Raw genomic sequence first — 27,210 nt, forward strand, 5'->3', positions numbered from 1 at the left:
GATTCATTTTGTGAAAACAAACAAAAAAGGTACACAAAAAACTCCCTGTTAGCAGCATTTAGAATTAACAACAATACAAAAACAAGGATTACAAAGAGCTGATCATGCAAATGAAAGGGACAGCTTTTCTTGCTGATCAGATTATTCATAACTGCTAATTTCAGAATATTATGTAGTTATATATGAAAAATAATGAGTGCTTTAAGTTAAATGATAAGAATGATATGCTAAATTGCTAATGCTAAGAAGGTGTATGCTTGCTATATTTCCCATCTTGGCTAGGCTAACATGGCTACATTTGCTAATTAACTTTACATACAAAGTACAGCTGAGGAAAGCATGAATGCTGCGAATATTAGCTCAATCCATGCCGTTATTGTGGGGGCATCTTCTCAGACACAATCACTATTATCTTCATTTTGGATTTTAAAAATATAACTGAATAACAATGGTATGCTGGCCTCAGCTTCTTTTCAAGTTCCTATCTTAGATGTTTCATCTTCCTTATGAACTTTGTTGACTGGTATTTATGTGTCTCTAGTATATCCCAACTGAAAGGATCTGTACAATGAGAGGGATTTGTTCTTGAAACTTCTCCATGTTATTGTTTTTTTATTTATTTTTTACAATGTTTCGATCAGTAGCATTTTTAAAGGTTTTGCATGATCTTCACAAATTTGAATAAAAAAAACTGATAAACTGAAGTGTATGGTATGTTAACTGAATCTCAGAAATGCCTGAAGATGACAAATGTGATGAATACCAAACATCTTATTAACGTTAAGACCTGTAATTACAGGAGAAGGAAGTGATTGTTATGTTGCATCAAAGTAATATAAAGAATTAGCAGAAAAAATGCATAACCGAGAAAACTTGGTACACATTTGTAAAAATTTTACACAAACCTGGACCCATGCTTTATGTGTGTCCTACACATGGTAATCACTGGCATGCTTTTACAGTGTGGAGAATATGTTTTGATTTTTATATATACCAAAACATTTATTAACATTGATCAAAATGACTTATTGTGATAGGGGAAAAAAAATCTTATTTAAGTGTTCAAGAGAAGTTGATTTTAAGATGAACTTAATAGGGAAAATCATAATAGTGTAAAGAGTAAACACTTTTAACATACTGGATTGCAAATAGGCAACAAATGCTTTATAAATGTATAAATTGTGTTTTTGTTGAATGTGGTAAAATATTATAAAGTTAAAAAAGCATGCAAATATCTTGTATATGTAATATTTTTGTACTACAGCCGGAACACAAGTTTTGGTTGTCCCTCTGCAGTAACGCTGGCAGTTAGCATTAATAATATCTTGCAAAGTACAGGGATTTTTTTTCTTGTTGAAATAATGTTTACTCTGTTTTTTCTGTTTTCCTTTGTTACAATTTTCCCAAACATACCACAACATGTGCATGAGATTGCACTGTATTTAGTAATACTACACACTGTCTACTGAAAATAAAATGTAGATGAATAAAACAAATGAAACATGTAAATATCATTTGATTTGATTTGATTTTATTGATTAGCATTCAAATATCTCAATGAAGACAGAACCAAGATCTACCACAAAGCAAGAAAGCATGAGACAAGGCTAATCATTATATTACTATATCTGCATTTCAGATGTCTCCAATATTAGAAAAAAAGGTGTGTTTGTTTGTTTGTTTCTTCCACCAAGAGCACATATCAGTACATGTGTGCATCAGAGCACTTCGCCAGCCATCTTAATATTTTCAAATGAATTGTCAAGCGCAGCACAAGACTTCACGCAACACTAAATGTATCGTCTCCTTTCTTCCCTGGGCTTCTTCAGGTCAGAGAAAATTCTCTTTTATTACAACGCAAACAGTTGTTGGTTTCCTTTATCAAACAGCTCTTTGGAGAGAAAGAGAGAGAGAGCGTTGTGCAGATATTTAACCTTTTTATATAGTCTTACAATTGGGGCTCTCAAGGCCTTTCATTTGTGAAGATCCTGTGGAAAAATCAGGGAGCTTGGACTCATTTCACTACCGGTACAGTATATTTATATTTCAGCTCCAATCAAAGCTAGCCAATATGCCATCACTATGTATTTTCCCCTCTGAGCCCTGCCTCCCCACTATAATTTCCACCGACATTTTGTGTGCAAATGCAGTAATAGACACATTTATCACATCAAAAGAGATTCAATTTTCTTTTCAATCATCCACCGGTATGAATAGCGCCACATCCTCTGTGGCCAACAATGAAGGGCCATTACCGTGAGCCAAAGGATGGCTTCGCCTTCTCTATGCATTCAAGGGGAAAAGTGTGTCAAACTGTTTTCCAACGCCAACATTTGTTCTAGGCAAATGGAGACAGCTTTCAGACAGGTTAGTATCCAATTTTATTGTCAGACAAATGTCATTTTTGTTTGGGGCCATGGTAATCACTGGGCTCAGACACCGGTGTTCCTCTGCGGTAAAGCCGGCAGTTAGTCCATTTAATACTCTAACTCTCATGCCAGTAGCAGATTGCCAAGTCCAGACATGACACCCGCTGTCTCTTCATTATGTGAAGAGGGTGACATGCAGAATTCATGCCTCAGTCCTCAGGGGGAGGAGGGTGATGGGCTAATTGCCTAAGACATTGTTGACTTTGCAAGTGCAGTTAATTGTTGTCAAATCTTGCTGACAAATCAGAGATGTCGACAGGACACTTTATGTTAAGTTTTCTTTGCAGTAGCATGTATATATGCAGGAGAGTTGCGCTTGCAGACATACATAAATTTGTTGATTTTTACTGCCGTACTTTGGACCTTCTCTAAATGTTGCTGCAGTTTTGCAAAGTTAAAAATCACCACTGCTGTCAGCACCGCATAATAGGTGCAGCTTCTTTTCTTTTTTTATAGTTTTGGGGAGTTTTGCCTTTAAATCACTAATGAAACTGCATAGTTTCCATTTTGAAGATGAAACTTTAATTTTAGGTTAGTTTACTGACCACATCCTAATCTATTCAGGAATACATCATGCATTCACAGTATCAGACTTTGTCCAGGGGACAATAATAAAGTCCCGTCTTAGTTTCATTTCCTGATATATTTGAGTGAAAATGTCCTTCTTGTTTTTACTCATTGTTTTTTAACCTTCAAAAATAGTCCAGACAGCACACAAAAATAAGGTTTGCTATTCTCACACTTTCTATATTTCTGTAAATAAATACAGAAATCGATTTGGAAGTTGTGTCAAAGGTTGCTTGCATGTTTTAGCCAACAGCTGGACAGCTAATAGATTGCTTTGTTATTTAAGGACTATACAAGTCTGACCACTACTCTACTGAAACTATTCTATTTAATGTATTTCATGTGCTTAATGTCTTCAAATGCATTACTTTTGCCTTAATTTGACCAAATAAGTGCATCCACACGCCGTCCCTTTTCACAGAAAGTGTCTCTGCTGTATTTTCTGTCATCTCCTGCCATACCTTATACACGCTCCATCGTTGCCAAACCACCCAAGCCGCAGCTGATGAGGTCATTTATGCAGCTAGTACCGGTCCCTGAAAGCTTTGCTTAATCTGATATCATTGGCAGCAAGATACTTAACCAGCTCCATTTCTGGCCACACTATTTTGGGGTGCTCACCATCCAACAATGCTGTCTTGTCTCAGCCTTCGTGGATCCTTAGATCTACTCGTAAAGCTAAATTATTCTCAGTTTATACCTTTGAAGTCTGTAGAAAGCTTGTTCTTGTGATGCCATTTCCAAAGAGCTGTATGGCGGTTGGTTTATTGCGCGTGGTGGAATGGCATAAGCAATATAGAAAAAGAGAAGGAGCCACCAAAACACGTCAGCGCATGAGGCAAAGATAGCCCATTTACTTTTATGTTAAGTAGAGTGTGTTCTAGTTGTGGTCTGGCTACTGAATTATGTTGGAAGTGGAGGAAATGAACAATCCATCTTTGGATTTCGACTAAAGCAAACTGAAAAAAAGTCATGTTATTGACACAGAAAATAAATAATGCAGTGTAAGAATGCTATGCAATAATTTATTAAACATAATTTGTTTCACAACCCAAAATGAGCAACAGCAGCTGTGAATGATATTTAAGATTAACCCACGTATCCGGCCACACATCTTCACATTCTGTCTTTCTCCATTAAATATGTATTACATGGGCTTGGGCCTCTGACCTTGGCTCAGGAAAAAGCTTGCATCATTTCATGTTGAAATAAAAAGAGAGACTGTCCGCAAATCTAGCATGCTAATTACACATTCACTTTCATCTGTTAGAAAATCACACAGATCTGTCCTTAATGTGGCTGTTGGGTTTCTTTTGATGGAGGGGGAAAGTACTGTACTGTATTAAAATATAAATAAAATAAGATAACATCTGTCAGGAGCCCCATATTATTAATATCCACTTGTTCTTACCTGTTTTGATGCAAGCGCTGTTCTTGTTTAATTGAGAAGACATCTGAAACGGGAGGTGGGGAGGATAAATAACGAGCTTCATGAATGATGAATGGTTAATGATCTATATCTATTTCAATCTTTAATAAAAAATATACAAAAAAGCAGCGTCTTTAAGGGACACACTCAGACACACGTAGTAACTCTCACTTCTTGTGTTTATTCATTTTTTGGCTTTCAGAAATTCTCCAGACAGCATGATGAAAGTGGGGATTTTATTTTTGGATTGGTGCATTGGCACATACAGTATCTCTTAAAGGAAAGGTTAGCCAGTTTCAAAAGAGGCTATTACAATTTCCTCTGTCAGGATGCAGGAGGAAGGTTAGGCTTGTTATCCCCATCCCCCCACATCTGTGTGTTAATAAATTCTACTCTTAAAAAATAAAAATCCACAATTTCATTGTACATGTACAATGACAAAGGGCTATTCTACTCTGTCCTAAAGAGCAGTCTACCCAAATAGCATTGTCACTACCTTGTTGGTGCCATCTTTCAATTCTCTGATGTCAAAAGCAATTTTGTTTTTTTTGTTTTTTTTGCTGCAACAAACAAAATTAAGTTGCATGAGTGCATTTTAAAGGGAGAGAAAAACAGAAAATAAAAGCATTAGAGATCTGAAGGGTGGAAGATAGAGATAACATGAGATATTATAAGAAGATAGAAGATAGAAGGGATGCTCTGCTGGAAGGACGTTATACTTCTATGAATTGAACTGAAGCCCCAGCCATCATTTTGCTATCCTATCACTTTAAAAAAAAAAATCACAAAACTACACACAACAATATGATAAAACTATGACGTCTATAATAAAAGCAAGAACAAGAAACTAACCACAAATTGTGTGCATTTACCTCTTTTATTGTAAATGTACCTAAGCTTCTAGCCAGAGCAACCCACATATATGTAGCCAGTATGACAGATGGACCTAAATGACTTCATCCACTGGCTTTAGGCAATTTGATGCCTCAAAGTTACTGTTTTGTACTACAAATATGTTAGTTTTTGAAGCCAGATACAATATTTGGTCAAGAAGGTAAAGGCATTAGCCAGTGCTAGCAAGCCTGGTTAGCAAGCTAGGTGTGCTGCACAAACACATGCTAGCTAAATAGTACTAAGTAACAGCCAAACAAAACACACAATTTCACCAACCAAGACTTTCAGCATAGGCTGTACCACAAAGCAAAGAGTATTTTTATTGTGTATCAGCTAATTTAATAAAAATGTCACAAAAGCACAAAGATGCAGTTCAGTGAGTTCAGTTAACAATTTAACATGGTTAAATTACTTTGTCTTGTTTTAATTTATTCTCTTTTATTTTATTTACGTTGGTGTTACCTGTGCTTAGAGGTCTGTTGGCTGCTGATTTAATCATAATAAAGTGAGCAAAAAGACGGGCTTTGGAATGCAGCACACCTAAACACAGGAAGTGGAAATCCACAGACACACACACACAGGCCGTGTCCCAATTAAGAGACTGCACGCGTGAAGTACGCGCACTACGCGTACTACGTACGGTGCGTACTATAAGTACGAGAAGTGAGAGGCTTGTGAAATGGGACGGTATACGCATCGTCGCGCTGTTATACTAACCGCGAGACACGTTACATACAGCTTTGTTTGACAGAAATGAAGGAGAAAAATGTTCTGTTGGTCATTCATTTTTGTCATGACATCACTTTGATTAGTTGAGTATCTGAGGCTGAGACCACAGGACTGTAAAACATGATTGTTGGGCTTCATTTCTGTGCTGAACAGTCATTTAAGATTAGTTAGTAAATAACAATTAGTTAATGTTGTTCATGAGACTAAAGTCAACTCACTGTGGCAATGTAAATATAATATGGCCAATATTATACTATTGTCAGATTATTATGATATATATATCTATATATATATATATATAGATATATATATATATATATATATATATATATATATATATATATACACACACACACATCTTATTAGGGAAATTCCACATACATAAATGTAAATTTCAAAACTCAACCCCATCATTTAATTTGTTTTTGATTGAAATTGAATATTACTTTAACTCTCTTAAATTAACTTCCAATAAAAAAAGGTTTATCATTGATTGAAATTCGTTCAGAAATGTTTAACGAATGAGCTGTCACAACTTTCAAATACAAAGTTATTATGAAGTCTGTCACATTCCCCCCTTTCTTCTTTTTTATCCTTTATTTATTTATCCTTCTTATTTCATTGTACTGTATATTGTTACTCTTATTTGCCTTGTATGTCTACTGTACAAACTGAACTGGAATGACTGACTCTTCGCTTTATGGTTTCAATTAAGTTTGGAAAAAAAAAAAAACAACCTCTTCAGCCGCTCCCGTCTGCCGTATTTTGCGGCAAAATTATCCACACCCACCGCCGCGCAATGAATTGTGGGATATATGGAACCATGAAGCGTGTCACTACCCGATCCGTACCGGAAACCCGATCGGTACCCCGCATGCGCGAAAGGTTTCTACTTCCGGTCGTAGCGTTTTACGATAGTTACAGGTCAGAGTATCTGTTAAGATGTTAAGAATAACAAGTATATCTTAAAATGTTTGCAATAATGAAGCATTTCAGTACAATGTAGACAAAAACGATTGTTTAAATGTCCCGGGCAGTCGAAAAGGAGGCAGAGCTGTTGAGAAATGCTAGGAGCTAACTGGGCGCTAACCGTATCATTCAAATATATTGAATGTCGCAATGTTGGCAAAGAGAGGAAGTGACGTAAGATTTGCGCATGCGGGGTACCGATCAGGTTTCCGGTACAGGTCGGGTAGTGACAAAGCGTGCACCGGACCACGCTTGATATTTGGGGAAATCGACAGCGCATTTGGAGTGTGCATTTGAAGTACACTTCGAATTGGGACAGCCGTCATCGCGTGGCGGTGACGTAACCGCACTTAAAATGCGTACTTCAAGCGTGCAGTCTCTTAATTGGGACACAGCCACAGCCACAGACACTGAGCTGGATTTGGTTCATGACCAGAGATGGGCAGTAACGCGTTACGGTAATCTGATTACTTTTTTCGAGTAACGAGTAAAGTAAGGGATTACTATTGCAAAAACGGTAATTAGATTACCGTTACTTTCCCGTAGGAACGCTGCATTACTGCGTTACTAAAACCGTGATTTTTTGCGAGAATGTCTCACGACAGTGACGTAACCAAGTGCGCCATTAGTGACAACAGCTGTGTGCAGATCAACAATGGATCACATATCGATTGTGGGAGAGAGTGTGAGCGTGCAGCGTTTAAAACTTGGAAGTACTGACCTTACTTTGAGTTTGATTCCATAAAAAGTGACAAAAACATTACCGTCCATCGTGCGTGGGAAGAAAACGTCTTTTTACAGCAAAAAAACCCCCTAAACTTCCAAGCAAGCACCGAGTGCACAACGACGTAATGGGAAACTCACAGAGAAACTCGCGGATTCTTCAACTGACCGCGGCACACCTGCACCAGGGTAAACCTCCCCCTACCGCAGTCCTGCTTTACAGGTGAAAATAGAGCAACAGGACCGTTGAGTCTTTGACTTTATTTATATTCTGCAGTGTTTTACATGCATGTATTTGAAAGAGTGAGTGTAAACACAAAAAATATTTTATTTTATGTGCTGGAATGTGCAGAAAATAGGTTTAAATGTTAAACTAATTTATTCAATTCAGAGAATGTTGCATATAATTAAATTTTTGCTTGATGCATAAAGTTAAGATTAAAACTGATAAAACAAGTTAAAAAAAAGAGACTTTTCCATTTGATTACATTTTGTATGATGGATTATGCAGAAAAAGTAGAATTGGGCTGAAGGATCTATCGTTTTTGTCATGGTTGGCTGTGTGGCAGGCGGGCAAGCAGGAGTGGTGGATCCAAAATGCAGGACTCAGACACAGAAGTTCAACTTAAAGCGCAGCTTTAATGCTGGAAAACCTCTTACTAACTAAACTCACCAAAAGACAAACAAAAACGCTGGTGGACTAAAACACTGAAGCACAAAACACTGAACTGGAAACAAAACACTGGCAACACGGAGGCAAAACACACACAGCTTGTTGAGGGTACGACGCAACACTGACTCAGAGAAACACAGGGACTAAATACACTGGGAAGTAACGAGGAGAATGAGACACAGAAGGAGAGCACAGCTGGGGGAAATTAGAACTGACGAGACAAGCAAAGCAGGACACATTCACATAAGACACGGACCTTCAAAGTAAAACAGGAAGGATCACACAGAGACGCGAACTTGACACAGTGGAGACAGCAACTAAGAAACACAGAGACATAAACCATAAGGCAGAGGACTCTAAGAACCGAGAGACACAGAGGGGAAATCAAACATGCAGACACAGACTTACACAGAACAGAGGGGACATAGAGAAACATGAAGGGCAAGGGATCGAAACTAGAAACTCACACCAAGTACAATAATACAAAAATCACAAAGAACTAAAACGCTGGGTCAGGAGACCCAGGACCCTGACAGTTTTATCACCTCTTCAGGTTGTAAATCATGTTTTTAAAAAGTAACCAAGTAACTAAGTAATTAATTACTTTTGAAAATAAGTGATCAGTAAAGTAACGGGATTACTTTTTACGGAAGTAATCAGCAATTAGTTACTGATTACTTTTTTCACGTAACTTGACCAACACTGTTCATGACACAGGGAATTTTATTAATGTAGCACATTTCAATACATAAAAACTCAAAGTCCTCAGTACAAAAAAAGAAGACATAAAAACAATTAATGGTTCAATGGTAAGCTAAAGTAGCTGTAAGACTTACTATAGGGTTTTTTTTCTCTGTAGTTAGTTAATATGTTAATATTTAAGTCCCTTACATGTACATTTTGGTTTCATCAGCTACTGTACCATTTAGTTTAAACTTTGTTTTGTTTTGTTGAGGTTGCAGAATTTCTTATTTGACTTTTTGGTTTGTGGATTTTTTTTGAAGGTGTAAATTTTGTTTTGGAAAATAGCCTGTTCCTTACCTCTGAGGATGTTCTAGTCTTTTTTTTTTAAGGCTGTTCACTTATGTAATGGTCAAAACCCTATTTTGTCTGAAAACCTGTCTCTTAGAAACTGACCTGTCCTGCAATGCAGTAGAATAAATGTAATATAGGAGTGGGTTAATCATTAAATTCTTAATATACTATTATTGTGTCAATATTCACAGTCTAACAAATCCAACAGCTCTGTTTTATACAGTACATGTGTGAAAATACTTGTACACACACCTGTATAAACCAACAGTCACACATGACCAGATGTCCCCTCCAAGAGGTCATACTCAATCAACAAACCATTCTTAATTTTTAACCAGATAAGTCATTTTAGGGGACAGGATGTTACAGTAGATAAGGCAAAGTTTACTTTTCTGTTTGTGGAAAAGTTTCGGGAATCAGCTGGCAACTGTCTAACTTGGCACGCTGTCATCTAATTGTGTTTTTAATTGGAAAACGTTGATTTAAAGCACATCAAAAAGCAATTCAAATGAGTACCAAAATCTAAATAAAGTAAATTTAAAAAGCTATGGTAGCTTATTTATTTATATAAACTTTGTTAGCATAGCTACCAGAGTTTTTATGGAAGTTAAAAAAATAAATAAATCTTGCTCTTGAAAATATAAATACCCAAGAGAAGAAGAGCGCCTGCTGCCAAGCTAAAACTGTGTCAAACAAACTCTGCCTTGTTAGACATATAAAAACTAAAGGCGATGGATTCTGAGGCTGTTACATGATATGCTCCGTCATAACTGTGGACACAGACAGTTACACAAACGTGGCCTGGCGGTTTGCTACTGTCTGCAGTTATGGGCAGCGATACAGTAAAAACAAATACAGTTCTGTTGCCTGGTCGTCTGTAGGAGAAACAATCTCTCCACAAATTCTCAGAGGTGTTGGATAGAAAGAGGACAGAAGGATCTCCTGTGTGGGGGTGTGTGTATCGGGGTGTGTGGGTTTGGGTGGAATGGAAGACCTAAGTGGAGAGAGCGTGCTGTGGTGGCTTGTAAATGCTGAATGGAGCTCACAGGACCAAAGAGAGGAACGCATGTACTTATATTTGTTCATGTACTTATATGTATTTCTAATGTTGTGGGGGCATTAGTCTGTTTGCAGGGAGACATTGCTGAGATTCAACTACATTCAGTTTTAGGGAACATAGATCGTGGATTCTAGGTCAGTTAGCTTTAGGGTTCCAGCCAATGAATGTAAGTGGGTGTAGTAATCATTTGCTGAAGCACAGCTGAGTGTATTAAAAACTGTAAGGGTGACATCAGGTTTCTGTGTTTTTTTAAAGACAGAATGAAAAACAAAATCAATAATCAAAGTATGTTTCATGTGTGTGCGTATAACCACAGGAACATGCAGCTACTGTATTTGATTGTCTATGCAGTGTGTAAATGAAATACTTTGTAAAGTTTGAGAGTTAAGACATAAAGTGATAAAGTATATATTTAGGCTGCTTCTCAGGATTAAGGATAGGTTTTCTCACAGATATGACCCCTTATCATGCTACAGTTTTGAAAGGCGGGTCTCTGATGGGGTTTTTTTTGTCATTAAAGATTTAATTTCAAGTGTGTGGCAAGAACCAGTAAACATACATGGAAAAAAGGACTCAGACTTGTAAGTGTTTTGGGGGATAGAAAATGCACTCAGCAGTTTTATTCAGCCTCAAAAGTGTTTGAACAGCACCAATGGGGGTGGAAAGCAGCACATTTAATCAGGGTACTTTGTAACTTAAGAAATAATAACAAAATAAGGGTTTCTGTTCCATGCTTCCTCCAGAATTACAGTAAATGCCTCGAAGTCTGATTAGGAAACAGTTTGAAACAAACTTTCAATCACTCTTGAAAATCATACTGTAATCGTGAACAAAGCATATTTCACACCCATGTTGATCTAAGAAGGAGTCTGATGAGCAAAAATGCAGTTATGACTTTACACTGACTAAGTCACTAGAAACTTAGAAGAGCATACTATCAGAGAGAGGACTACTCAAGTCATGGAAACGGGCAGTTAGTGAGTTGAGTGTTATTTTCACATACAGTGCAACAACAGCACTGCTGTACTCTGACGTCACTGGCTGCTTCACAATAACAGTGTACTGGACAGCAAACATTGCTGTAACAGTGTTTGCTGTCCAGTCCATGCTGCCTGTACAGAGATTCATGGGGTCAGGAGGAACAAGGCTTCCAGTATGTAAGCCAAACTTGAGTCTGAATTTTCTGAACTATACCTTTGTTTAAATATGAATTAAAAGACCATGGTGTACATATGTACAAATGTTTATCTCAAAAGTTATTTCACTTCTTATATCTGCTTGGGACTGATGAACTTTTGATTGGAATCAATCTGTGTTTGTGTCTCTCTTGCAAACCAAAGGCACATTGTCTCCAGAGAGATGGTACACTGCTAATTAGTCATTTCAGTCAGAGTAAAACTAAAAATGGACTTTTTCTCAACTTTATGGCAAATGTGTTTCACCGCTCACATACTTGTAAGTATGAAAATATAGCTAAGTTTTATGTTCCTCCAGTGAATAGCCCTATATTCTTTTTAACTTAAACATACTGCCATGAGAAAGAAAAGACTTATATCGACTTTATTTTTTTTCTTTCAAATGACAAAAAAAAAAAGCAAAAAACAAAACAAGTTTTCCTCTGTGTGCAGAGAATTCAGTTCTGAATTCAATTCTGTGTCGCAATACACCTCATGCCTATTTAAGTCCTCGGTTCAGGTTGTGTCAGTTCCTTGTCCCCCTGTCAAGTTGTCACGTCTCCTTCCTTATGTTATATGTGCTCCTTAGTCTGTATTTGCATTTCAGTTGCTTTCTCCAGCTTAGTTCTGCTCTTTATTTTGTTCTGTCAACCTTCAACCTACAATAAAGCAGTTGTCCATTAAGTCAGTCTGCCAAGTCCTGCATTTTGGGCCCTCTCTCTGCCTGTCACACACCTAACATGACACATAGTCTGAGACCAACACAGAACCAGCTTTATGAGAAAATGTTACACCATAGTAGTTTGTAAAACTGCAATTTAAACAACTGAGTCAACTTGCACTTTGCTGTCAGCAGTTAACATTAGCTCTATTTCTCAGGTGCTTGCAATAAGAATTGCTCACTGATGTATGTGTATATGTGTGTGTGTGTGTGTGTGTGTGTGTGTGTGTGTGTGTGTGTGTGTGTGTGTGTGTGTGTGTGCGTGCGTGTGTGTGTGTGCGTGTGTGTGTGTGTGTATACATGAATTTAATAAAATTAATAGTTTCAATGAGGGTCCTCTTGAGTTTGGAGGTACAAACATGTTTGCTTATACATTATGTGTTTGCACACACGATGTTCAAGGCAGTTTCTCGCTGCCGGAGTTTCTCCAGTCCCTGAAGACCAGTGCTGTCTTTCTTTCATTCTCTCTCTTCCTCTCTCTCTCTCTCTCTCTCACACACACACACACACGCGCGCGCGCGCACACACACAGATTCACTCAAATGCATAAATACAGACATAATAAAAACACCCTTTGAAACTAGACTGTAGCTGCTCAAATTTTAATCACCACATTTCATTAATTCATTCCTTTTTCCAGAAGCATGCTGGTCTCCATCCAGTGATTTTGGTGAAAGAAAAAGATTCAAAATGTTAATTTTCTTCTGATGAAAATTAACTTTTGTCTATCTTTTACTTTTACTGTGGAAAATAAATTACAGCACTGAATATGCTGAACATTTTATCAAGGCCACAGGTCTTAAGAAAAAAAAGGAGCTTTTTGAGCCTTGGCTTGGTGTATTTATTTGAGAGTCAGTTACGACCCACACAGGGACCTCCTGCTGTCCCACCTGGCACGCACAAATTAAGGCACACTCAGGCAACAACTGAACAAAAACACAGTGATCCACCAATCATTTTGTAGAACACAAAAGAAAAAAAGGGTTTTGTTTCACCTTGAAGGCCGGTGAAAAAAAAGTTTGCTTGACAGTACATGCTGCCTCATGTTCTTTGATCCTTGCTATTGCACCTAAGAAGCCTCTTTTTTTTCATTTAGCTGAATTTTGAATGGTGCAATGGAAAGTTTCTTTCACTAAAAAATACTACATCAAAAGTGGTCGGCGAGTGGAAAGTTCTCTTTGTCCTATTAAGCGGCAAAAAAATAGGGAAAAACTACAATGTGTTTTACATGGGATGGAATTTTTTTCTAAAACTCAACTGAAGCTTTTGAGTAACTCAACTGAAGCAATTCTGTTCATAATTTCCTAGGTGTAGCCAAGTGGCAGAAGGCTTCTGCTTGGGTGGTCAGTGCCCACTCTGGGTTGGAACTGTGGGGGATACTTAAACTTGAGTTCAAGTATCTCAGGGTCTTGTTCACGAGTCAATTTATAACTTTTTTTTGTTTGTTTTGTTTAGAAACATCAGACGCAGCTCATCAACTCTTAATGTTTACTTCAATTTTTTTGTTGTGCATTTTTTGTGTCAAATTTTTCACAAAATTTAAACACTTTAGGTGTATATATACATTCAACGACACATTTGCATCCAAAAAAGTTGTAATTTCATATTTTTTTTGCAACAGGTTTGAAGTCTAAAGGCTTTTAGTCTTTTCTTCTTTAGATTCTATTTAAACTATTATGAAAAGTTCAGAATTTGACACAACTGTCATTTGTGCCTCAGACAGACTTCCTTTACATACATGTAGTGGTACCCCTATGTTTAGGATCGCAAATCCTGGTGTATGTCCCCTCACCCCCAAACAGTTGTGGTAGATGGCTGTCCCTCCTAGAGACTGGTTCTGCTGGAGGTTTATTCCTGTTAAAAGGGAGTTTTTCTTTACTACTGTCACCAATTGCTTGCCCATAGGGGATCTTCTGTTGGGCTTTTCTCTATGTTATTGTAGGGTTTTTACCATGCATACTAAGGCACCTTAAGGTAAGATTTGTTGTGATTTGATGCTACATAAATTAAATGTAATTGAACTGGACTGAATTAAAATGTATATTAGGGATCACTCAGATTTTATTTAAAGACATTTTTTCTGATGGGACTCTGCCTCCCAAAGTACCCCTAAATAAAGCAACCACGATTCATCACTGTAAAGACTGATTAATGGATTACTGTGAAATCAATAACGTGCAGATCCAAGTGTTTGCTCATGTAAAACTCTTAAATTCATAATCACAAAACCAACAAAAACAGACGCTGACATACAAAATGTTTTTAGTGGTGAATTACCTTCTGACAAAGTACTTATAACAAAAAGAAAGAGAAGAAAATGCCATTTGCCCACGCGTGATTTGTTTTCATTGCATAACATTTATTCTTGCATTCATTCTGCAGTTTCAAGACACAGAAGAAAATTATGAAAGGGAGCTTCTGCACTGCACACATTCTTGGACATTTTTATGGCATTAAGCTTTTACCCTCCACTGCCTTTGGCCAAAAGTTGCAACCACAAGTGCAGATATTAATTACTCTCAGCGTTGTGGTTGTATTTTAGCAATTAAAATCCCACTGGGTCCTCAAAAGAGGCCAACTGGGGAGTTATCAGTAAACAGGAATATTACTCTTTAATTGGCTGTCCAACAGTGATGGCACTTAAGTCATAATTAGTCGTTATACTCTGAGGTCTATATGTGCTGCAAGATGATACTAATGTGGGATCGTGTGTGTCTCTGTGTGCGTGCGTGTATCGTTGCAGAAATGTTAGCAGTGCATTGACTGAGATAAATAAACAGATACTAATGGTTTTTGCTGATTTAGGTTTTTCTAATGAGCTCATTCAACCAAAGGAATGGTGTAAAACTAGTCTGAAAGTACAAGTCTCTCAACGGCAGCTTGTTTTACTCTGGAAGAGTCATGGAAAGAATGTAGAACTAAAGCTAAAAGTCTGTTGCTGCTGGAAAATTGCAAGTGATGTGAAATTACGTCTCTTGAGTTTAAAAAAAAAAAAAGGTGAATACAGTATCTGTGCTGTCAACAGCAACAACTTAATGTCCACAACATTTTATTGAGACACTTAGTAAAACATTTGGGAAAAGGAAGCCTGTGTAAACCAGACAGCAAATGTGACCACAATTAGAAACACTACAGGTCGATCTGTTGAAAGCTAAATACATTTTTTCTTTCATTGATGCAGCAGAACAGTATGCAAATAACACGCCCTAATAAAGCTGCTAAAAGTACACTTCTAGAGTTACTTTCAGCTGCTCTCTTATTCCTACGATGTGTCCTAAGATGCAGGTTGCACTAAAAACTCATTTTAGTTTTTACACCAGTTGCCCTTCCTAAAGCAACCCTAAAGGGATTTTTGTCTCTGCCCAGGACTGAACCACTGATCTTTTGCTTTACAGGTAAACTGAGCCAAGCATGTTTGTTGGGAAATAGAGATGCAGTGTAGTTGCTGCTCTTGTGCTGTCAATTTTATTATTTCCAAAGCCTTATTAAAAAGCACCTACTGCTATAGTAATCTTACAATTATTTAAAAAAAACACATGGCATTTCATGTTATAGATGGAGACCTTGGGTCTTAGATAGCCTAAGATACAGTTTGTCTAACAACAGAAACAAGATTTCACATTTCTTTATATGCATCTTGAAAATATGCAGACTTGCATCATTTTAATCCCTTGACCAAAAGAAATTATCTACAAAGTTTGGACACATTATTTCTTCCTAATTTGTGAGTTTTGGAGAAGTGAAGTTCTATCAACTTCTGAAAGCATTTTTTTAAAGAAGGAGAAATTTCAATCATTGTTTGCTGAAATAAAAAGAGGAAGACAGAGAAAAAGTTTTCCAAGCAAAAGATGTGACACATAAAATATTCAGGTCTCACGGGAGCCAGAGAGAAGTGTCTTCTTGCATTAGAAGTCCTCTGATCCTTTTCCTTCCCCAAATGCCAGGTGTATATATAGCTATAGTTTGGAAAAGTGTTTAGCATAGTACAAGTGGGGGTACAAATATTTCCATTCCCATTTTTGATGAAAATAGAGATGGATGGTTTGCTGATTTTTTTATTTGTTAATTACCCCCTTAAAAATGTTCAAATTGCTACTGAAAGAAAACAAAAGAATGGCAACAACATACACAGACTACTGAAGATGATGTAGAGGGAGGAAAGTGAAAGTTCAAGAGCTAAGAAACTGAGAAAAACTCTACAAGCTACAATACTTGGTCTCATGATCATGGTCAAACCAAAACAATATCAAAAGAACCTGTGTTTTTTAGGCTGTCTGCTTAGTCCTCCTCTTTATTCATACATATTTCATCAGGTTTCAACAAAGCAAGGCAGGAGCATATTCTATCACAAAAGCCTGTGAACACAGTCCCACGTGTATGCTGGACAACACACATGCGCACACACAAAGCAACTCAATTGTCTCAGTGCTGAGTTGGAGTGTTACAAGTCCAGGCTCAGCATTAGTGCCCTTAGGTGAAAAAGAAGCTACAGTGAAAGCAAGAAGACCCTCAATTGTCTCTCCAAGGAGAGGAAGGCTTATGAAAAAAGCTGAGTGTTTTTTTTATCAAAGGGATGGCAATACAAAGGACACATTTTGCAGATCGACACTCAGACATCTTTTTTCCTATTACTTGGTGTATTTCCCAATCATTAGTGAAAATTTAATGTTTAACTCTTCAATAATAGGGAGGTGTTAGGTCCTTTTTAATGCTATTGTAAATGAATGAATTCTCAAACTTTTGATGACAAGTTTTTCCAACTTGGGAAAAATTCTCTCTCAAAGAGAGACAGCATCACACACTGTTAGAGGTCTGCCTCACCACCACATATTTCAAATACAACAAAGGTTTCTACAGGCAAAAACATGGCTGTCACCTATTGTAGCCAACCTTTACATGGAAGAAGTGGAAAGAAAGGCTCCTGGCTCTTTTAAAGGGAGAGTACCCAGCCACTGGTACAGATATGTAGATGACACCTGAGTGATCAGGACCCTACACCACCAGGCAGAACATGTTCCCTCTAAGCCTGAAGGGGAAAAGAAGGAACACACACATGTAAAGGAAGCGCTTAAGACATGCGGTTATCCTAATTGGGCTTTCATCGAGTCAGCAAAGATGCACAGAAAAGAAGACCAGACACCAGCGAGGGAGGATAAGAAGGACAGACACAACAACATTGTCATCCCTTATGTAGCCAGTGTATCAGAAAAACTCAGGAGAGTTTTCTCCAAGCACGACATCCCGGTGTATTTCAGACCCAGCAACACGCTCAGACAGAAACTGGTTCATCCCAAAGACAAAACTCCTAAACACAAAATTAACAATGTGGTGTATGCTGTACAGTGCAGCGAGGAATGCTCAGACCTCTACATTGGAGAGACCAAACAGCCACTTGATAAATGCATGGCACAACATAGAAGAGCCACCTCCATAGGACAAGACTCAGCTGTCCATCTGCATCTTAAGGATAAAGGTCACTCTTTCGAGGATGCCAATGTTCACATTTTGGACAGAGAGGACAGATGGTTTGAAAGAGGAGTGAAAGAAGCCATCTATGTCCACTGTGAGCGACCATCTTTGAACAGAGGCGGTGGTTTACGACACCAACTGTCTGCCATCTATAATCCAGTTTTGAGATCCCTTCCCAGACGCCCACTCACATCCTGGGCCATCTGACCTCAGGAAATCACATGAGAGGATGGGGCCAGGTTTCACAATGAGCTCACCTGAAACCTTGGCTGATTGTGACCCCACCCAGGATCATTAGGGGGTCCATTGTCCCTCTCGGTGGACAGGGCTTAAATCTGGGACTCTCCACCATTTGACCCTAGAACTGAAGAAGCTTCTCGGATGAGAGGTGAAACGTCTTCAAGCAATTTAAAGAAGTCCAGACGCTTTTCTTTCCAAGCTCCTTAGACTCTCTCTCAGAGAACTCGGTGGTGCACCGAGGACCAATAGGTAAATCTTTTCGATCCACCATCACTTAGTCTCGTCACTTTGGTGTTTCCCTGTGAGCCTCATTCAAAAGCTTTTCACATATCTGGTGTTTTGTTTTTTGCCTATTTAGCAACAATAGGCAGTACTGTAGTAAAATAGTACTGACATGCCCCTTTTAATTAATTGGCTACATTGTTAGCAGTTACTTACTTGCCCAAGCAGTGTGATAGATTTCTTTCAGGTACGTTTGTGTGGTCTGGTGCGTAAAAGTCTAATATTTACCTTCTTTCAGATCCGCATTTGCTCTCTACCAACTACAGGGGAAATATCTGGTTTGCTAAATAGTCCACAAAGTTTGCGAGCTATCTGTTGTGTTGAGCTGCAGTTTGTTGCTGAGCAGGCGGCGTTAGTGCTTACAGACTTTTGAATGAAAACACCTTGGAATATAATACACTGGATAAACACCTTAAATCCAGGGGTGACATTTGTCTGTAGGTTCTTTAGAAAAGCTTTTATTATTGTTATAAATATATTTATTAAACCTGCTTTATGATTTAAATACACAGTAAACCGTGTCTTCAATAATAGGCTATTAACCAGACATTTGTTTGTATTTATTGTTTAGTGATTTCATTTTCTATAATGATAGATATTATAAATACAGAGCACTCTTAACAGCCCTAAAATTCACAACATCTTGCTCTTGACCTCAGTAAAATGTGATGAAAAGACAGACTGTGGTGCTTCACAACTTATTCTGCTGTTCTGAACTACTGGGTTAAAGCATTTCTCTCTTTCTGTGTGGTATACACTCTTGTGCTACCATGTACTGTCATAGCACATAACAGGCACTGACCAAAGACAATTTATTTCTTTGTAACAAAACAGAAGATTTTACAGCATTCAATAAGCGACAGCATTCAAAAATACCAAAATGACCTTCACTAAGGCACTGGCTAAAGCATCTTTTTGGCATCTTTTAACTAAGACACAATGAAGATAGGAGAATTGGGTTCCTTTACATTGCCTGTCTGGGAGCTTTGAAAGATAAATTAACCATGACTGTTAGCGGTTAACCCGTTTCTTAATTAATTAATGGACTTTTTTTTTCTCTCTGTTAGTTACATGTGTAATTATCACCATAATCCTCAATTAACAATGACCTTGTATTCACTGAGTTGATCAAAAACTCCTCTGTCTGACAGCTCCAGCTTGGTCAAGATTGGCTCATGTAACAGGACAATGATGCCAAGCGCTGCAACAAATCAGCAACAGGATGGCTCAAAAAGGAATGGCTCAAGGCCTTGCAGTGACCCAAAGTCCAGACCTCGACCCAAATTAGTCAACTGGACCAGCACAGATGCTGCAGGACCGGATGCGCTGTCTACGCCGGCTCTCTCTTACCCTTTACCCGCCCTGTTGCTTGTCTCGTGTTTCTATGCTGTATTGATAGTCATGTGCTTTTGTGCTGAGGTGTTTTTTCTTTTATCGAACTGTTCTCCCACTAGGAGCTCAGTCTGAGTGGAGTTTTTTTTCTCCTCCTCTTACCTCATGTAGTGTATTTTCGTTGTTTTTTTCCTATCAGCCTACCTTCTGACATGTCTGCCCAATGTGATGTTTGTGTAAAGTTGGTCAGAAGGTTCCTTTGTGAGTGCGCATGCGCCATTAGCGTGCTGCCTGCTGTAACCCCTAATTTCCCTCGGGATGAATAAAGTATTCTGATTCTGATTAAATACTGTGGGAGGGACCTTAAGCAAGCTGTGTATAAACAAATGCCTATAGACCAAAACTCCTCCACAATGATTTGACAGACCGATAAGCTCATATTTCAGTCATCCTTTAAGTTATTGCTGCTAGAGTTGTTTCCTATTAAACTAAGCTATTAAATTACAGGGCTGCTTAGTTTACTTAGAAAAACTTTCTTTTTCACATGACTGTAACAAAAGCAAACAAAAACATACACGACAGTGGTAATAATTTACTTACTTAGTTATTTTAAAAAATGGTTGCTCACTGAAAAAGTTTATTATTTGAAGAAGATGAGGATAAAATAAACCAAAACTAAATCTCAGTTCTTAAATGATAGACATTTCAGATTGACAGTTTTCTCTGAAACCTTTTATAGAGTCAAAACGCTTCAGAAACAATGTAAAAAAAATTGCACAGTGGTCAAATTTAAAGCATTTCATTGCATTTTTTTTTCAAAACGTTTCATCTACTTATACAAATACTTACTGTTATGATTAATGAAATAATGAAATTCTCTGTAGAATAACATGAAATAATGACCCACGTTTTCCTAAAACAACATACATGTTTGTTGCATTTAATCTGAAAACTGAGTTGCACTATGCAACACATTTATACACATTTATATGTCCTCTGCATCTATTCAGCTATTTCCTATTAACTGAACGAGAAATTTAGACTCAAACAAAGCTGTAGTCATGAAACAGATACACTCCTTCAGAACACGCGTGGTTTTGTACTGACAATGAGAGTTCTTCACGCTCGGTGATTTGGTGTGCAGGGGATCATACAAAGCTCTCCTCCATGTTGGAACACAGCAGGAAAGAGTCAACTAGACGTGGTTTGATCAGCTGCTGGTGGTCGGCTGCCTCGATGCTGTCTGGACAGCCTGCTGCCAGCCTCCTCAAAGCAGCCTGAAGACATGCACAGTAAGCGTGTTAGCAAACACACGTACCACACAGACATTCATGTTATCATATCTCATCATTGTGCTGCACATATACAGTAAATATGCAATCATGCATACAGGCAACTGCACATGAATAATATGGCTTGACAACCAAAAAGAAACTTATGCATCCTTACAGTTTCAGCAAGAAACTGTAATGAAAATACCAAATTCCATCCTATAACCTTTACTGGGCTAGAAGTTCTTTAAAATCACCCTGTTTTTTGTTTTTCCCAGTGTCTCGCTTTATTTGAAGAGCGTACAAGTTTTACACGTGATGCCTCTAATCCATTCAGCCACGAGAGCCTCCAACATTTATGTTGAAAATTACAAATGATCTGTCAAAGCTCGGCGTCTTTTGAAGGCAAAACTTCAACATCTACAAACGCGCTACTTAACCCTTGGCCAAAAGGATAAGATGGAATCGCATTAATTTGAATAGACTGAGTGTGGTTACAGTAAAGAAGAAGGCATTTCTCAGCGCAGCGAGGCAGCCCAATTAAGCTCCTGACCATTATGTGCTTCAAATCCCCTCATCAGCCCCAAGATCTGCTCTCAATAATTATGGTCAGAATGATAATGTATGAGCAGAGATATTATTCATGATATGTACATATTTAAACACGCAGCGTCTGAAATGGTGCTTTCTCAGCGTGGCTTGGAGAGGATAAGGTTGATATATTTTCCGCTTTTTAAAAATTGCCTTTTAAATGTAATTAAATAGGACAATATTAGGAGCACTGATTGTGGGCCTGTGGTGTATTGCACTTACTTTTACCGCTGAAAATGTATAGTATATTAGGAGTCAAATTTAAATAGGCAGTTTGTGAGTTTGAATGATGTATTTGTATTCAGTACACAGAATAATTTACACATATGTAAAGGTTTGTATGTGCACTCACAAATAAAAACACACGGTTTACACCTACCAGGCAAGCCACCAGCACAGAGTCACTGTTATTTCTCTCAGTAGGGGAGCGACACAGCTCAATAAGGCGAGGAACAGCTAAAGACAACAGAGGAACATTTCAGTTAGCAGCTTGTCCAACTCTTTGATGTCAAACAGAGCAACTGTAGCTGTGTGTTGTAGACTTCTGGGTAAAAGTCTTTTTTAGCATTCTGTGATCAATAAATTGAATACCACCCCTTTAAAAAAGAAGAGAGATTCAGTCGCTCTGTCACTTCTGATACAGACTATGAAACATGTAACTTTTTCAAATTCAGATTAAAGGATTCAGCAAAATCAGCTATGCAGAATAACATATGTACAACCAATACTCTTAAATTATTTCCCTCTGGTCTATCAGGCATTTTTTTAAAGAGTATTGATTATGAGGATTTGATATCCAACTAATATCTTTATGTGGCCAAAATCATTTTTACTTATGTCAGTCAAAACCAGCTGATCATCTGATTACGGTAGTGGCTTTACGTTGCAAAATAAACCTCTCTGAGGCAACTGTTGTGAATTGGCGCAATGTAAAATAGATTTTATTGAATTGCATAAATGCATATGTTTGTATTAAGATGGTTGCATAAATATACAAAAAAAAAACAAAAAACAGACTTTTTTTTCCGTTTTAAAAGCTACAAAACTGATAAAACGGAAACAAAATACTTTCCATTTTCCTACTGTCTGTCTGTGACCCTCTAGTGGCCACCGACAGACTTACAGCACTTATGTGTGCGTGTGTGTGTTTTATATATTAGTTTACTTATGCCAGATGTGTGGATTGGACGTGTGTGTCTTTTGGAACATTTAACAATTTTTTTAATTAAATACACATATCACCTTGTACAAAATGCATTTCATTTACTTCTTTTGTACATTTTGTACAATGCGATATTTAATAAGTAAGATAATTGTTAAGTGTTCCAAAAGACACAAAGCCTCACTACCTTTAAGCTGGATAGCTGTTTGGGCCACATCAGGGTCTCTGCTCAGTCGGGCCAGTGTGACGGCAGCTTTCTGCTGGACACGCTCACAGGCAGCGCCCTCTGATGGACTGGAAGAGGATGGTTTTTCTCCCAGCAACAGTAGCAGTCTTTCTATACCTTGAATATATAATATTCAGCACAGATTAGCCAGGCAGGAAAATAACACATAGGAACCAGCAAAATGTAAAATGTAATATAAGAGCAGGAACAAAACAACACATTTAGAGAGACTTGAGAGTTTCCAGACAAAAAGTTACACAAGAGTCAAGGTTTCAAGTGAAAAAGAAAGAAGCAAAACTTTCTACACATGCCTGTGAGAAAGGATATAGAAAAAGTGCAGTTAGTATAATAAAGAAAAAAATTACTGAAGGCAGTCAGTCAGCCCTTCAGCCAGTTATTGTTAAATAATATTTCAAAATTATTCTGAAAAATAAGTTATAAGGCTAACACCCTAAGGGCAATGCTATAATTCAAAGGCCAAAACTCATAAAGTGACATTGAGAGATAATAAATCTAAATCATTTTTAGCTGCTTAATATATGATAAAAATGTTTTGTTACAAAAACAATCAGATTTTTTTTTCACTGAGGTGCTCGTATGAAAAATAAAATCAAACTGGCCTTAATGAGCAGAAAAAGAGACTGAAACTGCCAACCTTCGATAGTGTGAGACTGAGACAGTGACTCAGACACATCTATCTATCTCACTCTTTTATAGTGTAAGAAGTACAGAGCCAGTGGAATACGTTAAACAGAAAAAGGAAAAGAGTTTGAAAAAATACAAATGGGAATGATGAAAGGATTACAAAATGATACAAAACACATATTATCTCTATGTAACTCTATTTAACAAATAATACCTCTTTATTAAAAATATATATTTTTTTATGTTCAATGTCTGATGTTTTCAGCTCTTCTAAGCTAGTTCACAGAAATTAAAGTGATGCTGCCCTCCTGAGGAATAAAAAAGAATTACACTGAAGCGTCTCACTTTTACTTTCATCTAGTCAGCAGTTTGGTAGTTTCCACTACCATTAATTTAATTTAAAGTTTTATATTCATTTTGGAGGTTTAGTGGAGTATTAAGTTTAAAGGAGTTCCTAATATTTGAACCCTCTTAGGGACAAGAGGTGGGCGAAACAAATGTGTAAGAATGCTCCAGTCCAGTACAACAACACTAACCACCAGTATAAATTATCACCTTTTTGAAAACATTAGCAAAAACTGAAAATGTAGAGGCTTCATTAAAGGAGAGTTTATTTCAGAGCTGCTGTAATAGAGTGCATTAGATTTTACAGGTGTACCTAATGAAGAGGCCCGTGAGTGTATTACCTTGATTAAACTGCAGTGTAGCCAGGGAAAAAAATCCCAAATATGGGTAAAAAGGAATAAAAAGCTATAGTTAGAAAACAGACTACCTTGTTCTTGCAGGACTTCAGATGCGCATTGCTCTAAGACAGACAGGTTTGCCAAGATTGTCACCACCTACGATTTAAACAAAAACAAAATGATTAAAGGTCTGGCAAAGAACTATAGTTGAGAGCACTGCTTAAAAACAGGTTGATTTTTGCATTATTGTTAGTAATAGTGTAATTATATAGTATGTTTGCTTTTATGTGACACTTAGGGTAAGAAAAACATTGCATACATGTGTGTGAATGTGAGAGTGAATGAATAGTGGCATTGTAAAGCGCTTTGGGTGCCTTGAAAAGCGCTATATAAATCCAATCCATTATTATTATTATTATTATTATTATTATTATTATTATGTGACACTTAGAGTAAGAAAAACATTGCATACATGGAAACATGTACCTGGTCTTTGGAGTAGGGTGTGTCAACTCTCTGGCGGTCTTTGCAGGCCTGAAGTAAGATGTGGATGGCATTAAGCTGCAGGAGGATCTCACAGGCCATGCTGTCGAAGAAGGTGATATTGGCCAAGGCAGCCGACGCCAGGAGGAACACTTCCCCACAGGATGCGGTCTCACACAACTCTGAGAGAAAAAAAAGACGTAACGTACCAAACTGCAGGGGTATTATTAATACACCGTAACATCCAAAATGCAAGTAAAGCAAACCACAAAATATACGACTGATCCCCTCTCTTGTTTAGAGTTTTATAGAGGTTTAAAAGAAATTCAGTAAGGTAGTAAAGTTTAGCCTCGTGCTAAAACAATCACGTACTCATAATTTTCTATGAAATCAAAACAACTTTTTCCTCCTATAAATCAGTGGTCAGGGTGAGGTCATCACCACTGCGTCCACTCACTGATGAGCGCCGTGACAATGTCGTGCATGCTCTCCAGGAAGCTGGCGAGGTGCTGAGTGGATGTGTGGTGAGGCGAAGTGATCTGAGCTACAACAGCTGCCGCTTCAGCTCTGGCTGCCTCCACGCTGCTGTCATCAGTCAAGATGTCTGCCAGGCACAGGATCCCGTCCACCTATTAGACATACAGCAGGGACTGTTTTACTGCTGCAGTGGAAACACGCGGTCATATTCTTTTCATACTCACTTATTTGTCTTATTTCTTTTATTCCAAAATTGCGCGCAAACAGAAATATAGCTGCTCGGCGAATGGGGAAACTATGTACATGTACTTTATTTCACTGTGAGACAAGAGGTTTTAACTGATGGTTTATCGTCACATGATATACAGTGGCCTGCGTCATCTTTGGTCTCACACGTTAGCACGTTAACCTTGATCGTAAACAGCTTAGACTAACAAAATGTAAAGGATATGGATTCATTACTAACATTTCATTAAAGGTTCTATTTATTAGAATTTGGTTCAGGATCAGGCACTGGCAAAACAACACAGATGCGAGGAAAACTCAAACATGTTGAATCCTCAATGTGGTTCTTAAAACCCATTTCTGATTCCTAAGCTGAAGAGCTTCAACTAACAACACATTTGCAGTGGCTGTCCAGACGGACAGTGACGTTTCCATGGTATCAGCTTGACTAAAGCCAGCACCTCTCCCCATAAAGCCATCAATATTTTAAAAACACCACTTCCTTTTAATGGCCAACTACTAGAGTTAATGTGCTGCTGCAAAACTTGTATATCTGACTGGCATCGACCCAGAGTGTGTGCATCATCGGTGAGGAAGTAAGGGAGGAACTCAGAGTTATAGGAGAGAAGGAAGTACTCATCCCTATAAACAAAACTTTTCTTGTGGGCATGAGGTCATGTATTGATTTAATGTATGCTCCAATGAATTTGTGTTTGCTTATTTGTTTGTACGTGGCTGTAAGACTGTAGAGGAACGAGGAAATAAAGAGGTAGGACAGGTTTCTATCCACTTGGGGGCAGTGTTGATCAGTTCATGCAAACATTGCTACTGATGTTAGCGGCTACTCCGCAAATCTCTGCAGTAGTTTTGAACAAATTTTTCATATCTGTAAGAGTTGAAAGTCAGAGGATACTGTGAAAAAAGTCAGAACTACAAGTTAAACGTTTTAATCATACTTGAATTTATGCACGGGAAAACTGCAGTATTCTAAACATCAGCTACTTTAGAGTTTGCAGTCATTTTTCAATCATAGCTTTTGTTGCCATTCATGATAAAACAAATTTGCTCGCTGTCACTCCTGAAAACAGTTTACACAAGTTTGCAGACGGATATCTCGAGTGGAGCACTCAGCCAGCCACACCTGTCAGTCATACCTGCTGACGAGCATCAACGCACCAAGCTTCACAGGGCAATTCCCTATTTTTGTTTCTGTGGACGTCAGCAGCACTGTGCCAGCGCGACCTACTGACGTGGAACAATCTACTCTCTACACCTCCGTTCATCGACTGCTCCCCTGTCCCCTCTTCCCTAACTCCTCCTCCTCGCTAAAATAGGATGATCCCCAGCTCCTCGTCTATCAGACCAGAGGATGTGTCTCATTTATCATCAGGATCAATGACAAATAACTTTCCTTCTTTACTAGGAATATTAAAAGAAATAGTTTAAGACACCTGCTCACAGTTTGAAGTGTTTCTGTGGTAGATCCCTGCTGTGACTGAGATCACGGAAAGGACATACTGTAGAACCGAGAGAATTTCATAAGGTCTTGGTGCTGCAATAGCCAACTTCGTGCTAAATCTCCTGGTACAACCCTACACACTGAAAAAAAAGATTCTTTACCATCAATAAAGATGAAGGAATACTTTCAAGTAAAATGCAAGTGAAATAAAAGTGTTATTTATTGAAATAATGTATCACTAAGGAAATATGCTTGGTATAA

At 37.9% G+C, this 27,210-nt stretch overlaps 1 protein-coding gene and 1 pseudogene across 3 annotated transcripts in view; one reads left to right on the plus strand and one right to left on the minus strand.

Annotated features, from left to right (window-relative positions):
• Positions 1-17,269: 17,269 nt before the first annotated feature.
• On the plus strand, positions 17,270-18,171 carry LOC146705032 (uncharacterized; annotated as a pseudogene).
• A 1,019-nt stretch (positions 18,172-19,190) lies between these two features.
• Positions 19,191-27,210, minus strand: part of insc (INSC spindle orientation adaptor protein) — a 55,282-nt gene continuing 47,262 nt past the window's right edge. For all 3 annotated transcript variants that reach the window (XM_085462562.1, XM_085462565.1, XM_085462563.1), the window contains exons 8-13: positions 25,246-25,417; positions 24,792-24,970; positions 24,395-24,461; positions 22,939-23,094; positions 21,969-22,045; positions 19,191-21,004 (exon numbers count right to left, since the gene is read on the minus strand). In XM_085462562.1, coding sequence (XP_085318688.1) covers positions 20,876-21,004; positions 21,969-22,045; positions 22,939-23,094; positions 24,395-24,461; positions 24,792-24,970; positions 25,246-25,417 — 780 coding nt within the window. In that variant the 3' untranslated portion in view covers positions 19,191-20,875. The remainder of the gene's footprint in view (positions 21,005-21,968; positions 22,046-22,938; positions 23,095-24,394; positions 24,462-24,791; positions 24,971-25,245; positions 25,418-27,210) is intronic.

The sequence above is a fragment of the Copadichromis virginalis genome, linkage group LG7, assembly GCF_057382275.1.
Source record: "Copadichromis virginalis isolate Kocher_CV1m ecotype Utaka linkage group LG7, C_Virginalis_male_GT1.1, whole genome shotgun sequence".
NCBI classification, from domain to species: domain Eukaryota; kingdom Metazoa; phylum Chordata; class Actinopteri; order Cichliformes; family Cichlidae; genus Copadichromis; species Copadichromis virginalis.